This window comes from Ranitomeya imitator, chromosome 2 (genome assembly GCF_032444005.1).
Source record: "Ranitomeya imitator isolate aRanImi1 chromosome 2, aRanImi1.pri, whole genome shotgun sequence".
Taxonomy (NCBI): Eukaryota; Metazoa; Chordata; class Amphibia; order Anura; family Dendrobatidae; genus Ranitomeya; species Ranitomeya imitator.
In genome coordinates this window covers 468,130,904-468,152,277 of record NC_091283.1, presented here as the reverse complement: position 1 = coordinate 468,152,277, position 21,374 = coordinate 468,130,904, and the positions used below count along the sequence as shown (strand labels likewise).

General features: G+C 45.5%; 1 protein-coding gene across 1 annotated transcript in view; it reads left to right on the top strand.

Moving 5' to 3' along the window:
- Window positions 1–252: 252 nt before the first annotated feature.
- Window positions 253–21,374, top strand: part of GNAS (GNAS complex locus) — a 325,563-nt gene continuing 304,441 nt past the window's right edge. Inside the window, exon 1 of the mRNA XM_069751231.1 lies at window positions 253–676. Coding sequence (XP_069607332.1) covers window positions 451–676 — 226 coding nt within the window. The 5' untranslated portion in view covers window positions 253–450. The remainder of the gene's footprint in view (window positions 677–21,374) is intronic.

The following is a 21,374-nucleotide window of genomic DNA, read 5'->3' as shown; positions in this document are numbered from 1 at the left end:
AGGTGGTGCATATGTTTCTATTATACTTTTCCTCTATTTGTTCCACTCCTGGTTTTGGCTTACAAATACTGAGGTAAAATACTGACCAAATACTGCGAGTGTGATGGCAGCCTTAGTCAGAGGACACCTGGATTCTCTTACTGTGGCCTGAGTTTCTAAACATTACGGTAAGCAGGGTGCTCTAGTCACGTGGCACTAAAGAGTATGTTCTCCTTAGCTTCTCAAACAAATTAACAGTGAGCGAGAAATAGGGAGGGAGGGTGAGGGACAGTGTGTCCGGGAGGCTAGGCTGAGAGGAGGACAACACAGGAATACAGTAAGAGAGTGAACATTACAGTAGGACGAGGAGAACTGCGTACAGCTGCCTACGGGGTGCACTCTCTGATCTGGAATATGTTGACTGTTGGATATTAAAACTTTTTAAGAACCGTGTACCTCAACTGAATCACTATGGGGATGTGCTCCAGCCTCAGGCCTAGGCTGTTGGGAGATCATGCATTGTCCTGTACTAGCGATTCTGGGTCTGGGGGTAACGATGATGGATGTAATAATGACACCGATTCTTCCAAGCTGCGGAACCAACAGAAAGCGGATAAGAAAAGGAGCCGAATTATTGATGATATGCTAAAGGCAGAGAAAAGAGCTTACAAACAGATACACCGACTGCTGCTCCTGGGTGAGTTGACACTGACATATGTAAAAACATGCGGCTTTAGTGGCGTACACCTGGAGAGACAGAAGAAAAAATCCAGCTGTAGCTAATGGGACAGGTGGCTTTTGTAGTCTTCGTCGTCTAGTTGTGAATGTGATTTGCGACATTTTATTGTACTACTGCGTCCTTTTTAGGGTCTTTTCACACTTCATCATTTTCTAAGATTTACCATATGACGGAAAAGCTCTCATGGAATACTATAAAAATGTCTGTCATTCGGCGATATATGTCAGAGGATTAGGTTTTTCACTTTCAGGTTGGGTTATTCTATATAGTTATATTCAGTAAAAAAGTTAATGTCACTGGAAGGTTATTCACATATATTTTACCCTGTGTTCAAAAACTCCCATTAGAGATTCCCATTTGAAGCCCCTAAAAATGGGATTCAGACGAAGCCATGCACTGTAACGAGGCAGATTTTAGTCACTTTGTACTCGGACCTCTGGTCCGGCAAGGTCAGCCTCTTTGAGGCCGACATGAAAGCATGGTCTACCACACTTTTGCATCCGCCTATGAAACATGGACTATATCGTAACAGAGGCTAGAGCACAAAGTGACTCAGGTTGCCTCATTATAGTGAAGGGATCCTTTGGGAGTTCTAAATGAATCCCATCTTTTGGGGCTTTCGAAGGAAGACCTTGACGGAATCTCGAATGTAGAGTAAACTTGATTTCTTCATAGCCTAAAGCAGCTTTCCATTAAATCTATACATTGGGGACTTTCTGCAGTGTATAAAGAACCTTGGCTGTGTAATGAGTCAGTGAAAGTGTGCTGAAAGTCTATTTGTGTCTGATCGTTAATGGGCAGCCCTAGGTACCCACAAGTCCCAGAAACCTAAACAGCCTCGTCTTTCACAGAAACTCAGGAAAGAAAAAAAAACTTCTTAGTTTGTACTGAACATGTCATCGTAGGTTCACTCATTGGCGTAGGAAATGTATAACTCATTAATTTATGCCTTTGTTGTCCATATCGTGATATAATCTTATAAATTGCAAGCTTCATGACTAAAGAATGTCAGTTAATGATCTCTGATTATATCAACTGGAACCACAGAGAGATTATTATTACTAACCATAATTATCCTAATATATACCTGCTCTGTACAACGCTGCGTTGTCTGAATCGTAGACAAAAAGTGGCTTCTACTGACAGTTGGTCCTTACCCAGCTTTTTACATTCAACACTAGAGATCAAATTTAATACCCACAAAATTTGGATTACCGTAAATTTTTGTAAATTAATTTGCTTAATACATTTCCGCCACTACAGCTCTTCTTCCACTCCTCTGTTCGCTCCTTCTGATCTTATGGCGCAAAATACTAGAACTCATGGACTTTGTTAACATCAGGGAGGTCCATGGGGCATGCTGGTCAGCCCCTTTCCTTCCCTCCTCTCCCTTTATTATGTTTTGGGGTCTGAAGAGACCTAAGAACATACTAAATGTCTTTTAAAGCAATTTTTGGTACTTTCGAATCATCACCACCATGAAAGACAAATTATATTGGTAATTACTAACTTGATTTTATGTGGTCTGGGATCATTCACCCTTCAGTGTTCGGAAGAACGCACGTATCACTTTATTGCTCTACTTGCTACAGATAGTAGGTAGGAGCTGGCTGGCACACCTAGTTTACACTTTTCATACTTTGCAGTAAAAGCACAAATTAGATTTGTCCTGAGCTAGAAAAAGCTCTCATGAGTACAACACCCTTTCTATACATAACGATGATCTATTACTACAGTTTATCACTTCCTTTTTTTTTGCGGCAGCAGTGACGGTTTATAGCAGGGCTGTATGAGTAAGAGCAATGGGCAGCCATTATATCTGGATCTTCTCCTTGTAAAATGTATAGATCCAAATTTCGACTCAAAATTGTCACTTATACAAATACTAGATGGTAGCCCGATTCTAACGAATGGGGTATTCTAGAATATGCATGTCCACGTAGTATATTGCACAGCCCACGTAGTATATTGCCCAGCCATGTAGTATATTGCCCAGCCACGTAGTATATTGCCCAGTCACGTAGTATATTGCCCAGTCACGTAGTATTTTGCCCAATCACGTAGTATTTTGCCCAGTCACGTAGTATATTGCCCAGCCACGTAGTATATTGCCCAGTGACATAGTATATTGCCCAGTGACGTAGTATATTGCCCAGTGACGTAGTATATTGCCCAGTGATGTAGTATACAGCACAAAGCCACGTAGTATATTGCACAGCGACGTAGTATACAGCACAGAGCCACGTAGTATATTGCCCAGCCACGTAGTATATTGGTCAGTCACGTAGTATATTGCCCAGCCACGTATGTCACAGGTTAAAAAAATAAATAAACATATACTCACCTTCCGAAGGCCCCTTGTAGTTCGGTCACATGACCGTGACATCATGGCAGGCCCTTCTCGCGCAGGCGCGCAGGGCCTTTGATGACATCGCGGTCACATGACCGTGACATCATGGCAGGTCCTTCTCCCATACCATCCTTGGCACCGGAACCTGCCGCTTGCATGGAACGGTCACCGGAGCATCGCGAAAGGTGAGTATATAATGATTTTTTTATTATTTTTAACATTAGATGTTTTTACTATTGACGCTGCATAGGCAGCATCAATAGTAAAAACTTGGTCACACAGGGTTAATAGCGGCCGTAACGGAGTGAGTTACCCGCGGCATAACACGGTCCGTTACCGCTGGCATTAACCCTATGTGTGCGGTAACTGCGGGGAGTATGGAGCAGGCGCCGGGCGCTGACTGCAGGGGAGTAGGGAGGGACTAATCGGACTGTGGCCGTCGCTGATTGGTCGCGGCAGCCATGACAGGCAGCTGGCGAGACCAATCAGCGACTTGGATTCCATGACAGACAGAGGCCACAACCAATGAATATCCATGACAGACAGAAGGACAGACAGAGAGAAAGACGGAAGTGACCCTTAGACAATTATATAGTAGAAGTCTGGAAGTGCATTGGAGGTGTGTCAATACAGTCTGAGTATATGGATGCCATCCCCGTCCCCACCCAATGCACTTGAGGATTCCTATAAAACAGATATCATTTTTATTGTTGTAAAATAATTCCTTATAGTTTTATTTAAAGAATAACTTTCACGTGCCATAAATGTTTTTTTTATCTAGTACAAATGCTGTTGTTTTCCTAAATCTGGCATTTTTAAATTTTTGTTCCTGCGCCTCTCCTTTCCTGCTATATGGCCTCCTCTTCCGTGAATATTGATCTAATCCTTTTTGCTAACTGGGTGTGGTCCTCAAGGAGCCTTGCAAAGAAGAGTTGAGGACCACGCCCATTTGACTAACAAGACTAGATTCACATACAGGAATGAAGAGGCACAGCAAAAAAAAACAATGCCAGATTCAGAACAGTGGCATTTACATTGGGTAAAAAGAAATAGATTCTTAAAGGGGTTTAACCCACAAACAAAAGTTCATTTTAATCAATAAATCTTGGAATAAAAAGTTCCACAATTTGTTGTGTTAAAACAAAAATGTTCATGTGCTGAGATAATCTTATAAATGTGCCCCTGCTGTGTACTGTGTAATGGCCGTGTCTGACCGTACAGGGACATGGTCTGATCATAGCACAGCTAGGGGGAAGCAAAAGAGAAAATATAGACAGGACAGCACAGAATCACTACTAAGGCTGCTTTTACATTTCCGTCATCCCTCTGCTGTCGCAATACGTCGATTTTTGAAAATGCAGGATCCTGCATTTTCCCATAGACTTGTATTAGCGACGTATCACGATGGATGGACACACGTTTCGTCCGTCGGGCACTGGATCCTGTGGAATGTGACGGCCCGTCTTTTGCAAAAAATGTTCAAGGGAACATTTTCTGTACGTTGTATCCATGGTTTCAGACTGCGCATGCCCAGCAGGAAATCTCGCTCTCACTCTCTTCCCTCACCCAGAATACAGACGGAAATGTGAAAGAACAATCTTCCGTTGGTACGTCGCGCCGACGCTTTGTGATGGGCGACTACCGACGGAAATGTGAAAGTAGCCTAATTCTTACTTTGAGAAAACATTTTTTAAATCAGTTAGAGAAATGCTTTATCTCACAAAAAGAATCAGCATCGATCCCGTACAGTCCTGCCTTTATCCTCTTTCTCCTCTGCCCAGGAGCTGTGGTATGATCAGACCATGTCCCTGTACTGTCAGACACGGCCATTACACAGTACACAGCAGGGGCACATTTATAAGATTATCTCAGCACAGGAACATTTTATTTAACCATAACTAATTGAAAAAATGATTAGTATTCAAAGATGTATTGATTGAAATCAACTTTAACCCCTTAACAACCAGAGGTATTTTTGGTTTTGCATTTTCGTTTTTTTTCTTCCCAGAGCTATAACTTTTTTTATTTTTTGATCAAAATGGCCATGTCAGGGCTTGTTTTTTTGCAGGATGAGTTGTACTTTTGAACAACATCATTGGTTTTAACATATCATGTACTGGAAAATGGGAAAAAAATTCCAAGTGCGGTGAAATTGCAAAAAAAGTGCAACCTCACAGTTGTTTTTTTTTTTGTTTTTTTTTACAATGTTCACTAAATGTTAAAACTGACCTGCCATTATGATTATCCAGGTCATTGCGAGTTCATAGACACCAAACATGTCTAGGTTCTTTTTTAATTAAGCGGTGTAAAAAATTCCAAATTTTGTTAAGAAAAAAATTGCGCCATTTTCCGATACCCGCAGCGTCTCTATTTTTTTTTATCTTGGGTTGGGTGAAGGCTTATTTTTTGCATGCCGAAATGACTTTCTAATGATACCATTTTGGTGCAGATACGATCTTTTAATCACCCTTTATTGCATTTTAGTTCAGTGTTGCGGCAACCAAAAAAATGTAATTCTGGAGTTTTGACTTTTTTTCTTGTTACGCCGTTTATCGATTGGGTTAATTCTATTTGTATATTGATAGGACGATTCTGAACGCGGTGATACCAAATATGTGTATACCGGTATTTGATTTTTTTTATTATTGTTTTATTTTGAATGGGGCGAAATTTGAACTTTCATTTTTTTAAATATTTTTAAACTTTTTTTTTTTTTACTTTTGGCATGCTTCAATAGTCTTCATGGGAGACTAGAAGCTGCCATACTCCGATCGGCTCTGCTACATACAGGCGATGATCAGATCGCATGTATGTAGCAAAATTGCTCACTTGCTATGAGTGCCGACCACCAGGCGGCGCTCATAGCAGTCCGGCAGTGACAACCATAGAGGTCTACTGGAGACCTTTGGTTGTCATGCCAACCCATTGGTGACCAGCGATCATGTGATGGGTCACTGATGGGCATGATTTCCGGCACGTTTGCTGGAAGCGAGCATTAAATGTCACTGTCAGAGACTGACAGCGACATTTAACTAGTTAACAGCTAGCTGCAGGTTGATCGTGATTCCACCTGTGGCTGTTAGAGGCACATGACATCTGTTCAAAACAGCTGACATGTGCTGGAAAAGATGTGGGCTCAGTGCAGGAGCCAACATCAAAGGGAGGTTGTCTGACATCGGCATACATTTACTATCGATGTCGGAAAGGGGTTAAAATGAACTTTGTTAATTTGAAAACCCCATTAAGGCAAGCAACATTTTTAAAGGGAAACTGTCATCAAGTGTTTGCCACCTGTTCTGACAGCATTGTGATATAGAGGTAGAAATTCTGATTCCAGCAATGTGTTACTTACTGGGCTGCTTACTGGAGTTTTGATAAAATCTCTGCTTTATCAGCAGGAGATTATCACTAGAGGGCTAGTAAACCTGTTGCTAGGTCGTCCTCCATATTCATTAGCTCTATATATCCCCTCCACTCCACTGATTGAAAGCTTTCTGCCTATGCTCGGTATACAGAGAAAGCTTCCAATCAGTGGTGGGGGGTGGGATTATACAGAGCTCAGCATTCAGAGAACTGATAGATCTGCAGCAGGGATAACAGGGATTTTATCAAAACTGCAGCAAACAGCCCAGTAAGTGACACATCGCTGGAATCAGGGTCTCTGCTCATACATCATGCGGCTCTCAAAAAGGGTAGCCATAACCTGGTGACAGATTCACTAGAAGATACAAACACATATAGATATATAGACATGGAGTAGAAAATGTCATCTGTGAATGCGCCATATTTTTAGAGTATTTGTCCATAACTTTTTTCACCATTTTTGCTTATTGTCAATCAATTAATTGATTAATGGGCAAGCATAAAATACTTTGCTTTATAAAGCTGGCAGCAAGGTCAGACCCAGTGTACATTGTAAAGTACTTCTTTCTGCTGGACAGATGGAATGGCGTCCTTTGCTGCAATGTTATGTCCAATGTATGATGACCATGTTTTGTCCAAATGTATAACTATGCGTTACGTGCCATTTTTTATTTGTATTGACTATGATCTTTGCAATGTGCTTTTATAGTATTTCCATAGATCCTTTTATCCTGGTCAATAAAACGCAGCAGTGACAGTTGTAAGAGTCAGACATTATTTTTTCTGAACTTTGGATTCTGTAAAACAGAACAATAAAAAGTGTGAAATGAATTAAAACTTTTGATATTGTAGGGGGAAGATTGTGATTGTAACACCAAGAACCTCTACTTTTGCATCATATAATAAGATACAATAATACGTATAGCGCGCGACCTGTGGCATTTTCAGGAGGCTGCATTAACCTGTCACTTCTGCTTATTGACAAGTGTATCAGGAAATTGCACTCTTTGTACTGTATAGCTACATAGTTAGAGCCTATGCACACAAAAGTTCCTCACATGATCTGCACCCATTAAAGTCAGTGGACTAATTTTACACGTGCACGTTTTTTTGCATGGACCATAGCAGATTCTTAGGGTATGTTCACACGTTGCGGATTTTGCTGCGGATCCGCAGCAATTTTCCATGCAGTTTACAGTACCATGTAAACCTATGGAAAACCAAATCCGTAGTGCCCATGCTGCAGAAAATACCACGCGGAAACGCAGCGGTTTATTTTCCGCAGCATGTCAATTCTTTGTGCAGATTCCGCAGCGTTTTACACCTGCTCCTCAATAGGAATCTGCAGGTGTAAAAACGCAGGTGAAATCCGCACAAAAAAACGCAGGAAACCCGTGGTAAATCCGCGGTTAATCCGCATGTAAAACGCACTGCGGTTTACCTGCGGATTTTTCAAAAACGGTGCGGAAAGATCCGCACATGAATCCGCAACGTGGCACATAGCCTTAAGGCGCCTTTATTGACTGAATGGTGCCGATAAATGCCACTTCTTTGTGGAGCGACCTACTGGTGAATGAGTGCCCTCCTGGTGGCCAGAAAACTGAATGAAAAGCAGCGTCTTGGTCCCATCTGACAGTTTTTATGCAGAGTGCAGCAGCCTAGATTAAATCATTATCAGTTGCTGCACTCTGCATAGGCATTGACCCAGGTGACAAAGCTCTCAGTGTAAAGAAGTCAGCTTCAACATCTTAATCTCTGCCTATTCAGAACATAGCAGCCGATGGCAAACTCACCTCGACTGCTGCACTCTGCTAAGGCAGAAACCGAGATTACAGCGGCTGGGAATCTAATTAATTATGTGCATTGTGCTGTGCTGTCCCACAGTCTCTGCCTCTCCTCACACTTGTAATTTTATCAATGGACCAATTTACATGTGCAAATTTTTTGCATGGACCACAGCAAATTCATGAAAACGTCTAATTCACTGAATACTGTAGCGGTGGTAAGTGCCACGTCTTCTAGAAGCAGCGTAATGGTGCAATGAGGGCCCTCCTGGTGGCCAGTGAACAGAATAAAAAGCAATATCTGTGCCACTGCTGACAGTTTTTATGCAGAGTGCAGCAGCCGAGATGATTTTGTCATCAGCTGCTGCACTCCTCATAGGCATTGACCCAGATGACAAAGCTCTTATCTCTGCTTATTCAGAACACAGCAGCACCAGGGGCGGATTATCAGAGGGTCAATATGGGCGGTAGCCCAGGGCCCAGTGGTCTGGGGGGGGCCTGGGCTACCGCACAGATTGACCCTCCGCTAATTGTCTAAATGCCCGCCGGCATTTGTGTGCCCCGCCGGACCCGGTGGGCAGAGAGAGGGGGCCCGCATTGGGCCCCTTCTCATCTGCTCACCGGGCCCTTTCCGGCGCTGCGGCGTTTTCCTATTGACGTGCGGGCGCGCGCGCGCGCCCGCACGTCAATAGTTAACAACAACAGCCGCCAGCCAATTGGAGGCTGGCAGCTGAAGTCGGCCACAGCGCACACGTCGCCGGCGTCTGACGTCATTGTCAGTCGCCGGCGAGTGTGCGCTGCTGAAGGGAGCTCACCGCCTGGAGCGCGGACAGGTGAGGAGACTGTTTTTTTTTTTTTATCAGTTAACGGTGGACACACTGGGGGGCAATGCTGGAGGACATACTGGGGGGCAATGCTGGAGACAGTGGGGCAGATTGCTGGAGGACACACTGGGGCAGATTGTTGGAGACAGTGGGGCAATGCTGGAGACAGTGGGGCAGATTGCTGGAGGACTGTTATGTTTGCTAATGACAGGTGTTATGAAGGCAATCCAGAAACACAGTGTGCTTAGCGATCAGAGCGCACACAGTGATCTGACAAATACCCAAAAATACAAGAACGAGCTCTGAGACGTGGAAACTCTGTAGACTGCACACCTGATCCTATCCTAAACACAACTAAAAGCGGCTGTGGATTGCGCCTAACAACTACCTAGGCAACTCGGCACAGCCTAAGAAACTAGCTAGCCTGAAGATAGAAAAATAGGCCTGACTTGCCCCAGAGAAATTCCCCAAAGGAAAAGGCAGCCCCCCACATATAATGACTGTGAGTAAGATGAAAAGACAAAACGTAGGGATGAAATAGATTCAGCAAAGTGGGGCCCGATATTCTAGGACAGAGCGAGGACAGTAAAGCGAACTTTGCAGTCTACAAAAAACCCTAAAGCAAAACCACGCAAAGGGGGCAAAAAAAACCCCACCGTGCCGAACTAACGGCACGGCGGTACACCCTTTGCGTCTCAGAGCTTCCAGCAAAACAAAAGACAAGCTGGACAGAAAAAAAGCAACAAAAAAAGCAAAAAGCACTTAGCTATACAGAGCAGCAGGTCACAGGAACAATCAGGAGAAGCTCAGATCCAACACTGAAACATTGACAAGGAGCAAGGATAGCAGCATCAGGCGGAGTTAAGTAATGAAGCAGTTAACGAGCTCACCAGAACACCTGAGGGAGGAAGCTCAGAAGCTGCAGTACCACTTGTGACCACAGGAGTGAATTCAGCCACAGAATTCACAACAGTACCCCCCCCCTTGAGGAGGGGTCACCGAACCCTCACCAGAGCCCCCAGGCCGACCAGGATGAGCCGCATGAAAGGCACGAACAAGATCGGAAGCATGAACATCAGAGGCAAAAACCCAGGAATTATCTTCCTGAGCATAACCCTTCCATTTAACCAGATACTGGAGTTTCCGTCTAGAAACACGAGAATCCAAAATCTTCTCCACAATATACTCCAATTCCCCCTCCACCAAAACCGGGGCAGGAGGCTCAACAGATGGAACCATAGGTGCCACGTATCTCCGCAACAACGACCTATGGAATACATTATGTATGGAAAAGGAGTCTGGGAGGGTCAAACGAAAAGACACAGGATTGAGAACCTCAGAAATCCTATACGGACCAATAAAACGAGGTTTAAATTTAGGAGAGGAAACCTTCATAGGAATATGACGAGAAGATAACCAAACCAGATCCCCAACACGAAGTCGGGGACCCACACGGCGTCTGCGATTAGCGAAAAGTTGAGCTTTCTCCTGGGACAAGATCAAATTGTCCACTACCTGAGTCCAGATCTGCTGCAACCTATCCACCACAGAATCCACACCAGGACAGTCCGAAGACTCAACCTGTCCTGAAGAGAAACGAGGATGGAACCCAGAATTGCAAAAAAATGGAGAAACCAAGGTAGCCGAGCTGGCCCGATTATTAAGGGCGAACTCAGCCAACGGCAAAAAGGACACCCAATCATCCTGGTCTGCAGAAACAAAACATCTCAGATATGTTTCCAAGGTCTGATTGGTTCGTTCGGTCTGGCCATTAGTCTGAGGATGGAAAGCCGAGGAAAAGGATAGGTCAATGCCCATCCTACCACAAAAGGCTCGCCAAAACCTTGAAACAAACTGGGAACCTCTGTCAGAAACAATATTCTCAGGAATGCCATGCAACCGAACCACATGCTGAAAGAACAAAGGTACCAAATCAGAGGAGGAAGGCAATTTAGCCAAGGGCACCAGATGGACCATTTTAGAAAAGCGATCACAGACCACCCAAATGACTGACATCTTTTGAGAAACGGGAAGGTCAGAAATGAAATCCATCGAAATATGTGTCCAAGGCCTCTTTGGGACCGGCAAGGGCAAAAGCAACCCACTGGCACGAGAACAGCAGGGCTTAGCCCTAGCACAAATCCCACAGGACTGCACAAAAGTACGTACATCCCGTGACAGAGATGGCCACCAGAAGGATCTAGCCACTAACTCTCTGGTACCAAAGATTCCAGGATGACCAGCCAACACCGAACAATGAAGTTCAGAGATAAGTTTATTAGTCCACCTATCAGGGACGAACAGTTTCTCTGCTGGACAACGATCAGGTTTATTCGCCTGAAATTTTTGCAGCACCCGCCGCAAATCAGGGGAGATGGCAGACACAATGACTCCTTCCTTGAGGATACCCGCTGGCTCAGATAAACCCGGAGAGTCGGGCACAAAACTCCTAGACAGAGCATCCGCCTTCACATTTTTAGAGCCCGGAAGGTACGAAATCACAAAGTCGAAGCGGGCAAAAAATAACGACCAACGGGCCTGTCTAGGATTCAAGCGCTTGGCAGACTCGAGATAAGTCAAGTTCTTATGATCAGTCAATACCACCACGCGATGCTTAGCTCCTTCAAGCCAATGACGCCACTCCTCGAATGCCCACTTCATGGCCAGCAACTCTCGATTGCCCACATCATAATTACGCTCAGCGGGCGAAAACTTCCTGGAAAAGAAAGCACATGGTTTCATCACTGAGCAATCAGAACCTCTCTGTGACAAAACCGCCCCTGCTCCAATCTCAGAAGCATCAACCTCGACCTGGAACGGAAGAGAAACATCTGGCTGACACAACACAGGGGCAGAACAAAAACGACGCTTCAACTCCTGAAAAGCTTCCACAGCAGCAGAAGACCAATTAACCAAATCAGCACCCTTCTTGGTCAAATCGGTCAATGGTTTGGCAATGCTAGAAAAATTACAGATGAAGCGACGATAAAAATTAGCAAAGCCCAGGAACTTTTGCAGACTTTTCAGAGATGTCGGCTGAATCCAATCCTGGATGGCTTGGAACTTAACTGGATCCATCTCGATAGTAGAAGGGGTAAAGATGAACCCCAAAAATGAAACTTTCTGCACACCGAAGAGACACTTTGATCCCTTCACAAACAAAGAGTTAGCACGCAGGACCTGAAAAACCATTCTGACCTGCTTCACATGAGACTCCCAATCATCTGAGAAGATCAAAATGTCATCCAAGTAAACAATCAGGAATTTATCCAGATACTCACGGAAGATGTCATGCATAAAAGACTGAAACACAGATGGAGCATTGGCAAGTCCGAACGGCATCACTAGATACTCAAAATGACCCTCGGGCGTATTGAATGCAGTTTTCCATTCATCTCCTTGCCTGATTCTCACCAGATTATACGCACCACGAAGATCTATCTTAGTGAACCAACTAGCCCCCTTAATCCGAGCAAACAAGTCAGATAACAATGGCAAGGGATACTGAAATTTAACAGTGATCTTATTAAGAAGGCGGTAATCAATACACGGTCTCAGCGAACCATCCTTCTTGGCTACAAAGAAGAACCCTGCTCCCAGTGGTGATGACGATGGGCGAATATGTCCCTTCTCCAGGGATTCCTTCACATAACTGCGCATAGCGGCGTGTTCGAGCACGGATAAATTAAATAATCGACCTTTAGGGAATTTACTACCAGGAATCAAATTGATAGCACAATCACAATCCCTATGCGGAGGTAGAGCATCGGACTTGGGCTCTTCAAATACATCCTGATAATCAGACAAGAACTCTGGGACCTCAGAAGGGGTGGATGACGAAATCGACAAAAATGGAACATCACCATGTACCCCCTGACAACCCCAGCTGGATACCGACATGGAATTCCAATCCAATACTGGATTATGGGTTTGTAGCCATGGCAACCCCAACACGACCACATCATGCAGATTATGCAACACCAGAAAGCGAATAACTTCCTGATGTGCAGGAGCCATGCACATGGTCAGCTGGGCCCAGTATTGAGGTTTATTCTTGGCCAAAGGTGTAGCATCAATTCCTCTCAATGGAATAGGACACCGCAAAGGCTCCAAGAAAAACCCACAACGTTTAGCATAATCCAAATCCATCAGATTCAGGGCAGCGCCCGAATCCACAAACGCCATGACAGAAAACGACGACAAAGAGCATATCAAGGTAATGGACAGAAGGAATTTGGACTGTACAGTACCAATGACGGCAGACCTAGCGGACCGCTTAGTGCGCTTAGGACAATCAGAAATAGCATGAGTGGAATCACCACAGTAGAAACACAGACCATTCAGACGTCTGTATTCCTGCCGTTCAACTCTAGTCATAGTCCTATCGCACTGCATAGGCTCAGGTTTTACCTCAGGCAGTACCGCCAAATGGTGCACAGATTTACGCTCGCGCAAGCGTCGACCGATCTAAATGGCCAAAGACAAAGACTCATTCAAACCAGCAGGCATAGGAAATCCCACCATGACATCCTTAAGAGCCTCAGAGAGACCCTTTCTGAACAAAGCTGCCAGCGCAGATTCATTCCACTGAGTGAGTACTGACCATTTCCTAAATTTCTGACAATATACTTCTATATCATCCTGACCCTGGCACAAAGCCAGCAAATTTTTCTCAGCCTGATCCACTGAATTAGGCTCATCGTACAGCAATCCGAGCGCCAGGAAAAACGCATCGACACTACTCAATGCAGGGTCTCCTGGCGCAAGAGAAAATGCCCAGTCTTGAGGGTCGCCGCGCAAAAAAGAAATAATAATCAAAACCTGTTGAATAGGATTACCAGAAGAATGAGGTTTCAAGGCCAGAAATAGCTTACAATTATTTTTGAAACTTAGAAACTTAGTTCTATCTCCAAAAAACAAATCAGGAATAGGAATTCTTGGTTCTAACATAGATTTCTGATCAATAGTATCTTGAATTTTTTGTACATTTATAACGAGATTATCCATTGAAGAGCACAGACCCTGAATATCCATGTCCACACCTGTGTCCAGAATCACCCAAATGTCTAGGGGAAAAAAAAAAGTGAACACAGAGCAGAAAAAAAAAAAAAAATGATGTCAGAACTTTTTCTTTCCCTCTATTGAGAATCATTAGTTTGGCTCCTTGTACTGTTATGTTTGCTAATGACAGGTGTTATGAAGGCAATCCAGAAACACAGTGTGCTTAGCGATCAGAGCGCACACAGTGATCTGACAAATACCCAAAAATACAAGAACGAGCTCTGAGACGTGGAAACTCTGTAGACTGCACACCTGATCCTATCCTAAACACAACTAAAAGCGGCTGTGGATTGCGCCTAACAACTACCTAGGCAACTCGGCACAGCCTAAGAAACTAGCTAGCCTGAAGATAGAAAAATAGGCCTGACTTGCCCCAGAGAAATTCCCCAAAGGAAAAGGCAGCCCCCCACATATAATGACTGTGAGTAAGATGAAAAGACAAAACGTAGGGATGAAATAGATTCAGCAAAGTGGGGCCCGATATTCTAGGACAGAGCGAGGACAGTAAAGCGAACTTTGCAGTCTACAAAAAACCCTAAAGCAAAACCACGCAAAGGGGGCAAAAAAAACCCCACCGTGCCGAACTAACGGCACGGCGGTACACCCTTTGCGTCTCAGAGCTTCCAGCAAAACAAAAGACAAGCTGGACAGAAAAAAAGCAACAAAAAAAGCAAAAAGCACTTAGCTATACAGAGCAGCAGGTCACAGGAACAATCAGGAGAAGCTCAGATCCAACACTGAAACATTGACAAGGAGCAAGGATAGCAGCATCAGGCGGAGTTAAGTAATGAAGCAGTTAACGAGCTCACCAGAACACCTGAGGGAGGAAGCTCAGAAGCTGCAGTACCACTTGTGACCACAGGAGTGAATTCAGCCACAGAATTCACAACAGAGGACACACTGGGGGCAATGCTGGAGAAACTGGGGCAGATTGCTGGAGGACACACTGGGGGCAATGCTGGAGACAGTGGGGCAGATTGTTGGAGACAGTGGGGCAATGCTGGAGACAGTGGGGCAATGCTGGAGACAGTGGGGCAGATTGCTGGAGGACACACTGGGGGCAATGCTGGAGACACTGGGGCAGATTACTGGAGACACTGGGGCAGATTGCTGGAGACAGTGGGGCAATGCTGGAGACAGTGGGGCAGATTGCTGGAGACAGTGGGGCAGATTGCTGGAGACAGTGGAGCAATGCTGGAGACAGTGGGGCAAGGCTGGAGACAGTGGGGCAGATTGCTGGAGGACACACTGGGGGCAATGCTGGAGACACTGGGGCAGATTACTGGAGACACTGGGGCAGATTGCTGGAGACAGTGGGGCAATGCTGGAGACAGTGGGGCAATGCTGGAGACAATGGGGCAGATTGCTGGAGGACACACTGGGGGCAATGCTGGAGACAGTGGGGCAGATTGCTGGAGACAGTGGGGCAGATTGCTGGAGACAGTGGGGCAATGCTGGAGGACACACTGGGGGCAATGCTGGAGACAGTGGGGCAGATTGCTGGAGACAGTGGGGCAGATTGCTGGAGACAGTGGGGCAGATTGCTGAAGACAGTGGGGCAGATTGCTGGAGACAGTGGGTCAATGCTGGAGACAGTGGGGCAATGCTGGAGACAGTGGGGCAATGCTGGAGGACACACTGGGGCAATGCTGGAGACAGTGGGGCAGATTGCTGGAGACAGTGGGGCAGATTGCTGAAGACAGTGGGGCAGATTGCTGGAGAGAGTGGGGAAGATTGCTGGAGACAGTGGGGCAATGCTGGAGACAGTGGGGCAATGCTGGAGACAGTGGGGCAATGCTGGAGACAGTGGGGCAGATTGCTGGAGGACACACTGGGGGGCAATGATGGAGGACACACTGGGGGCAATGCTTGAGACACTGGGGCAGATTGCTGGAGGACACACTGGGGGCAATGCTGGAGACACTGGGGCAGATTGCTGGAGACACTGGGGCAGATTGCTGGAGACACTGGGGCAGATTGCTGGAGACACGGGCAGATTGCTGGAGACACTGGGGCAGATTGCTGGAGACACTGGGGCAGATTGCTGGAGACACTGGGGGTAATATGCTGGACACACTGGGGCAGATTGCTGGACACACTGTCTGGGGGCAATATGCTGGACATACTGGGGCAGATTGCTGGACACACTGGGGGTAATATGCTGGACACTGGGGGTAATATGCTGGACACACTGGGGGTAATATGGTGGACACACTGGGGGCAGGACTGGAGGCATGGGCAGAATGAAGACACGGGGTAGAATGAAAGACATGGGGCAGGATTGGATCATGAGGCAGGATGGATACGATGGAGACAGATGGGGCAGGATGGGGAGATCATATGGGGCAGGATGGATACTCATGAGGGCAGGATGGGAGAACATATGGCTGGAGCCAGGAATGAGACACACGGGGCCAGGATGGGGAATATTATTACCATAGGGGCTAATTAAGGGATATTATTACTGCAGTGATGTATTTATTTTATTTTTTGAGTGTACTGTTTTAAATGGGGGGGGCGGTCCTGTTACTGTGCAGAGTGACACTATATCGCCTTTTTTTCTTCATGTGGTGTAATTTAGAAGTTGTGAAAAATTAAGTAATGTGTTCTGCAAGCGGAGCTCGAGATAACTGTGTTATTTCCTGCAGAAACGAGTAATGGCTGGAAGAAATGATGGCGGTCTGTGCTGGATGAAAGATGAAGGGCTTCACCTAGAGATGTCACTGGTGAGTCAGTGTTACTTATACACTGACACTATACACTGTATACTATATACAGAGGTCCTGTGTACAATGTCACCAGTGATCACTGTATTACCTATACATTATATACAGAGCTCCTGTGTATAATACCACCAGTGATCTCTGTATTACCTCTACACAGACACTGCATACTAAGTACAGATCTCCTGTGAATACTGGCACTTATGGTGATAGTATTGTGTTTTGGGTTTTTTTTTATTACTGATCAGTATTGTAGTATTCAGTCACTATGTGGTGGTAATATGTGGTCTGGAAATGGTGTTGTGGTATTTGTCCTTTGTATGTGCTATTTGGTCACCAAGTGGTAATATGTGGTCTTGACATGGTGCGTGGTATTTGTTCCTTGTATGTGATATTATTCGATCACTGTGGTTGTAATTTGTAGTCTGGTCATGGTGCGGTGGTATTTGTTCCTTGTATGTGATATTATTGGTCAAGATATACCTAAATTGTATTGCAGATTTTAACAAATATTTAATAGGTTACAGTAGAGTAGGGCCCGGCCCTTTTTCTGGAATAATCTGGTTCGGGTATACCATGACCCCGTCACATGACCCCCGTCACATGACCGGGGGAGCCCACAGTGTGTGAACAGCCCGGGGCCCTGGCTACCCTTAATCCACCCCTGAGCAGCACATAGGAAACTCATCTGAACAGATGAGCTCTGCAAAGGCAGAAACTGAGAAGAGATAAGCTAATGAATCATGTGCATTGCGCTGTGCTGTCCCACAGCTCCCTGCCTAGGGGAGATTCATGGACCTGATGGGAAAGTGGTCCCAAATTTAAAGGGAACCTGTCACCCTGAAATTCGCGGGTGAGGTAAGCCCACCGGCATCAGGGGCTTATCTACAGCATTCTGTAATGCTGTAGATAAGCCCCCGATGTTACCTAAAAGAGGAGAAAAAGACGTTATATTATACTCACCCAGGGGCGGTCCCGCTGCTGGTCAGGTCAAACGGGCGTCTCCGGTCCGCTGTGGCGCCTCCCATCTTCATTACAAGACGTCCTCTTCTGATCTTCAGCCACGGCTCCGGCGCAGGCGTACTTTGCTCTGCCCTGTTGAGGGCAGACAAAGTACTGCAGTGCGCAGGGCCGGGCCTCTGACCTTTCCGGCGCCTGCGCACTGCAGTACTATCCTCTGCCCTCAACAGGGCAGAGCAAAGTACGCCTGCGCCGGAGCCGTGGCTGAAGATCAGAAGAGGACGTCTTGTAATGAAGATGGGAGGCGCCGCAGCGGACCGGAGACGCCCATCCGACCTGACCAGCAGCGGGACCGCCCCTGGGTGAGTATAATATAACGTCTTTTTCTCTTTTAGGATACATCGGGGGCTTATCTACAGCATTACAGAATGCTGTAGATAAGCCCCTGATGCCGGTGGGCTTACCTCACCCGCGATTTTCGGGGTGACAGGTTCCTTTTAAAAAGCATGTGCCCTATAGGGGAAAAAAAAATCTAACATTATAATAAATTTTATTATTTTATCAGTTTAATTTATTTTTTTAATCCTAACTAGGGATAAGGTTAAGACTAGGGTTACAGCTAAGGCTATGGTAATAAAATAGTTACCGTATATACTCGAGTATAAGCCGAGATTTTCAGCCCAAATTTTTGGGCTGGAAGTGCCCCCCTCGGCTTATACTCGAGTCACAGTAGCGGTGGGGTCGGCGGGTGAGGGGGAGAGGGCGCTGAGGTATACTTACCTAGTCCCAGCGATCCTCGCGCTGTCCCTGCCGTCCCACGGGCTTCGGCGCTGCAGCTTCTTCCTCTCTTCAGCGGTCACGTGGGACCGCTCATTAGAAAAATGAATAGGCGGCTCCACCTCCCATAGGGGCGGAGCCGCCTATTCATTTCTCTAATCAGCGGTGCCGGTGACCGCTGATAGAGAAAGAATCTGCGGCACCGAAGACAGCTGTGACAGGCGGGGACAGCGCGATGATCGCCAGGACTAGGTGAGTATGTTATATTCACCTGTCCACGTTCCAGCCGCCGGGTGCCGATCCATCTTCCCGGCGTCTATCTGCGCTCTGACTGTTAAGGTCAGAGGGCGCGATGACGCACTAGTGTGCACGGCGCCCTCTGCCTGATCAGTCAGTGCAGAGAGACGCCGGGACCGGACGCTGGGAGCTGCAATCAGCGAGGTGAGTATGGCTTTTTTTTTTTTTAATTGCAGCAGCAGCGGCCATGGCACAGACTTATACCGAGCATCTATGGGGCAATATGAACACAGCAGAGCACAGTATGGGGCAGATATGGGGATATATGAACGCAGCAGAGCACAGTATGGGGCAGATATGGGGATATATGAACGCAGCAGAGCACAGTATGGGGCAGATATGGGGATATATGAAAGCAGCAGAGCACAGTATGGGGCAGATATGGGGATATATGAAAGCAGCAGAGCACAGTATGGGGCAGATATGGGGATATATGAACGCAGCAGAGCACAGTATGGGGCAGATATGGGGATATATGAACGCAGCAGAGCACAGTATGGGGCAGATATGGGGATATATGAAAGCAGCAGAGCACAGTATGGGGCAGATATGGGGATATATGAACGCAGCAGAGCACAGTATGGGGCAGATATGGGGATATATGAACGCAGCAGAGCACAGTATGGGGCAGATATGGGAATATATGAACGCAGCAGAGCACAGTATGGGGCAGATATGGGGATATATGAACGCAGCAGAGCACAGTATGGGGCAGATATGGGGATATATGAACACAGCAGAGCACAGTATGGGGCAGATATGGGGATATATGAACGCAGCAGAGCACAGTATGGGGCAGATATGGGAATATATGAACGCAGCAGAGCACAGTATGGGGCAGATATGGGAATATATGAACGCAGCAGAGCACAGTATGGGGCAGATATGGGGATATATGAACGCAGCAGAGCACAGTATGGGGCAGATATGGGGATATATGAATGCAGCTACTGATGTCTCAATTAATTTTACTTTTATTGGTATCTATTTTTATTTTTGAAATTCACCGGTAGTTGCTGCATTTCCACCCTAGGATTATACTCGAGTCAATAAGTTTTCCCAGTTTTTTGTGGCAAAATTAGGGGGGTCGGCTTATACTCGGGTCGGCTTATACTCGAGTATATACGGTACTTAAAATAACAACCTAATGCAATAAATATTTTTAAAAAATGTCTTATTTTTAAAATGTTAGCTTGGATTTCAGAAAAAAAACAGAAAAACCTAGAGGGACAGAGGGCAAACTATAATTATATCAGTATTTTCTTAAAATACAATACATAGTCTTAGGCCGGGATCACACATGCGAGAAATAAGTCCGAGTCTCGCATGGTAATACCCGACATTCCCGCAGTGCGGCCGCATAGCAATACATGGAGCCACACGCTCAGCTCCAGAGAGACTGTGGCAGTGCCGGGTATTACCATGCGAGACTCGGACGTATTTCTCGCATGTGTGATCCCGGCCTTAGGGTTTTTGAACTTTCAAGGCAGGAAAAAGTTCAAAAATCAATAAGACCTTGTTGAGATATCTTTGAAGAATTTATCTAATCGAGGCGCAGATTTATAAATAGATAGTCTATGTAAGGTGAAATGTTAACAATAGAAACACAATGGGTTATTACAAACCAGGGCCCTTGAACTTCTGCGGAAGTAAAAATTCAAGTTGGATCATTTCCCAGTTCTTTGTGTTCCACAGGAGCCAGGGAGCCACAGATTACCTCTGCATGACTTCTATTAGTGGCGGCACAAAACAGCCTCCGCTACTGAACGTGCACCAAAAGCGGTTTTAACGGAGGAAGGCCATGCTGTGCTATAGGTTTTCAGTTAAAAGACAGATAACACCTTAATTTTCCTTGACTCCAAGGGAAAATTAAATGTTTTCGGCCATTTTCCCCTGTAGATTACAGTTGTCCAATCTCTATAGGTGGCAATACACTTTTGTTAGCTGTTGATAATTCATGTTCCTCTTAACAAAGTGCATGTCAGTCACTTTTAGCAGCGACTTATTTCCTGTGAAACCTAAAGGATTGGGCATGTTGAAATTCGATATGTTCACAAAAATTGAAACATGTTTCTGAAGAGTTGCCATCTTTAAAGGGGATATCTACGTCTTTGTGAGTTCCTCGCTCAATAGGGAAAAAATAAGCAGACATGTACAGTACAGAGCAAAAGTTTGGACACACCTTCTCATTTAAAAAAAAAAAATTCTGTATTTTCATGACTATGAAAATTGTAAATTCACACTGAAGGCATCAAAACTATGAATTAACACATGTGGAAAAAGGTGGCTACTTTGAAGAACCTAGAATATAAGACATATTTTCAGTTGTTTCACACCTTTTATTAAGTACCGTATATAATTCCACATGTGTTAATTCATAGTTTTGATGCCTGCAGTGTGAATGCACAATTTTCATAGTCATGAAAAACAGAAAAATCTTTAAATGAGAAGGTGTGTCCAAACTTTTGCTCTGTACTGTAGTTGCTAAGGACCAGCCTGTTCTGCCCAACGCCAATC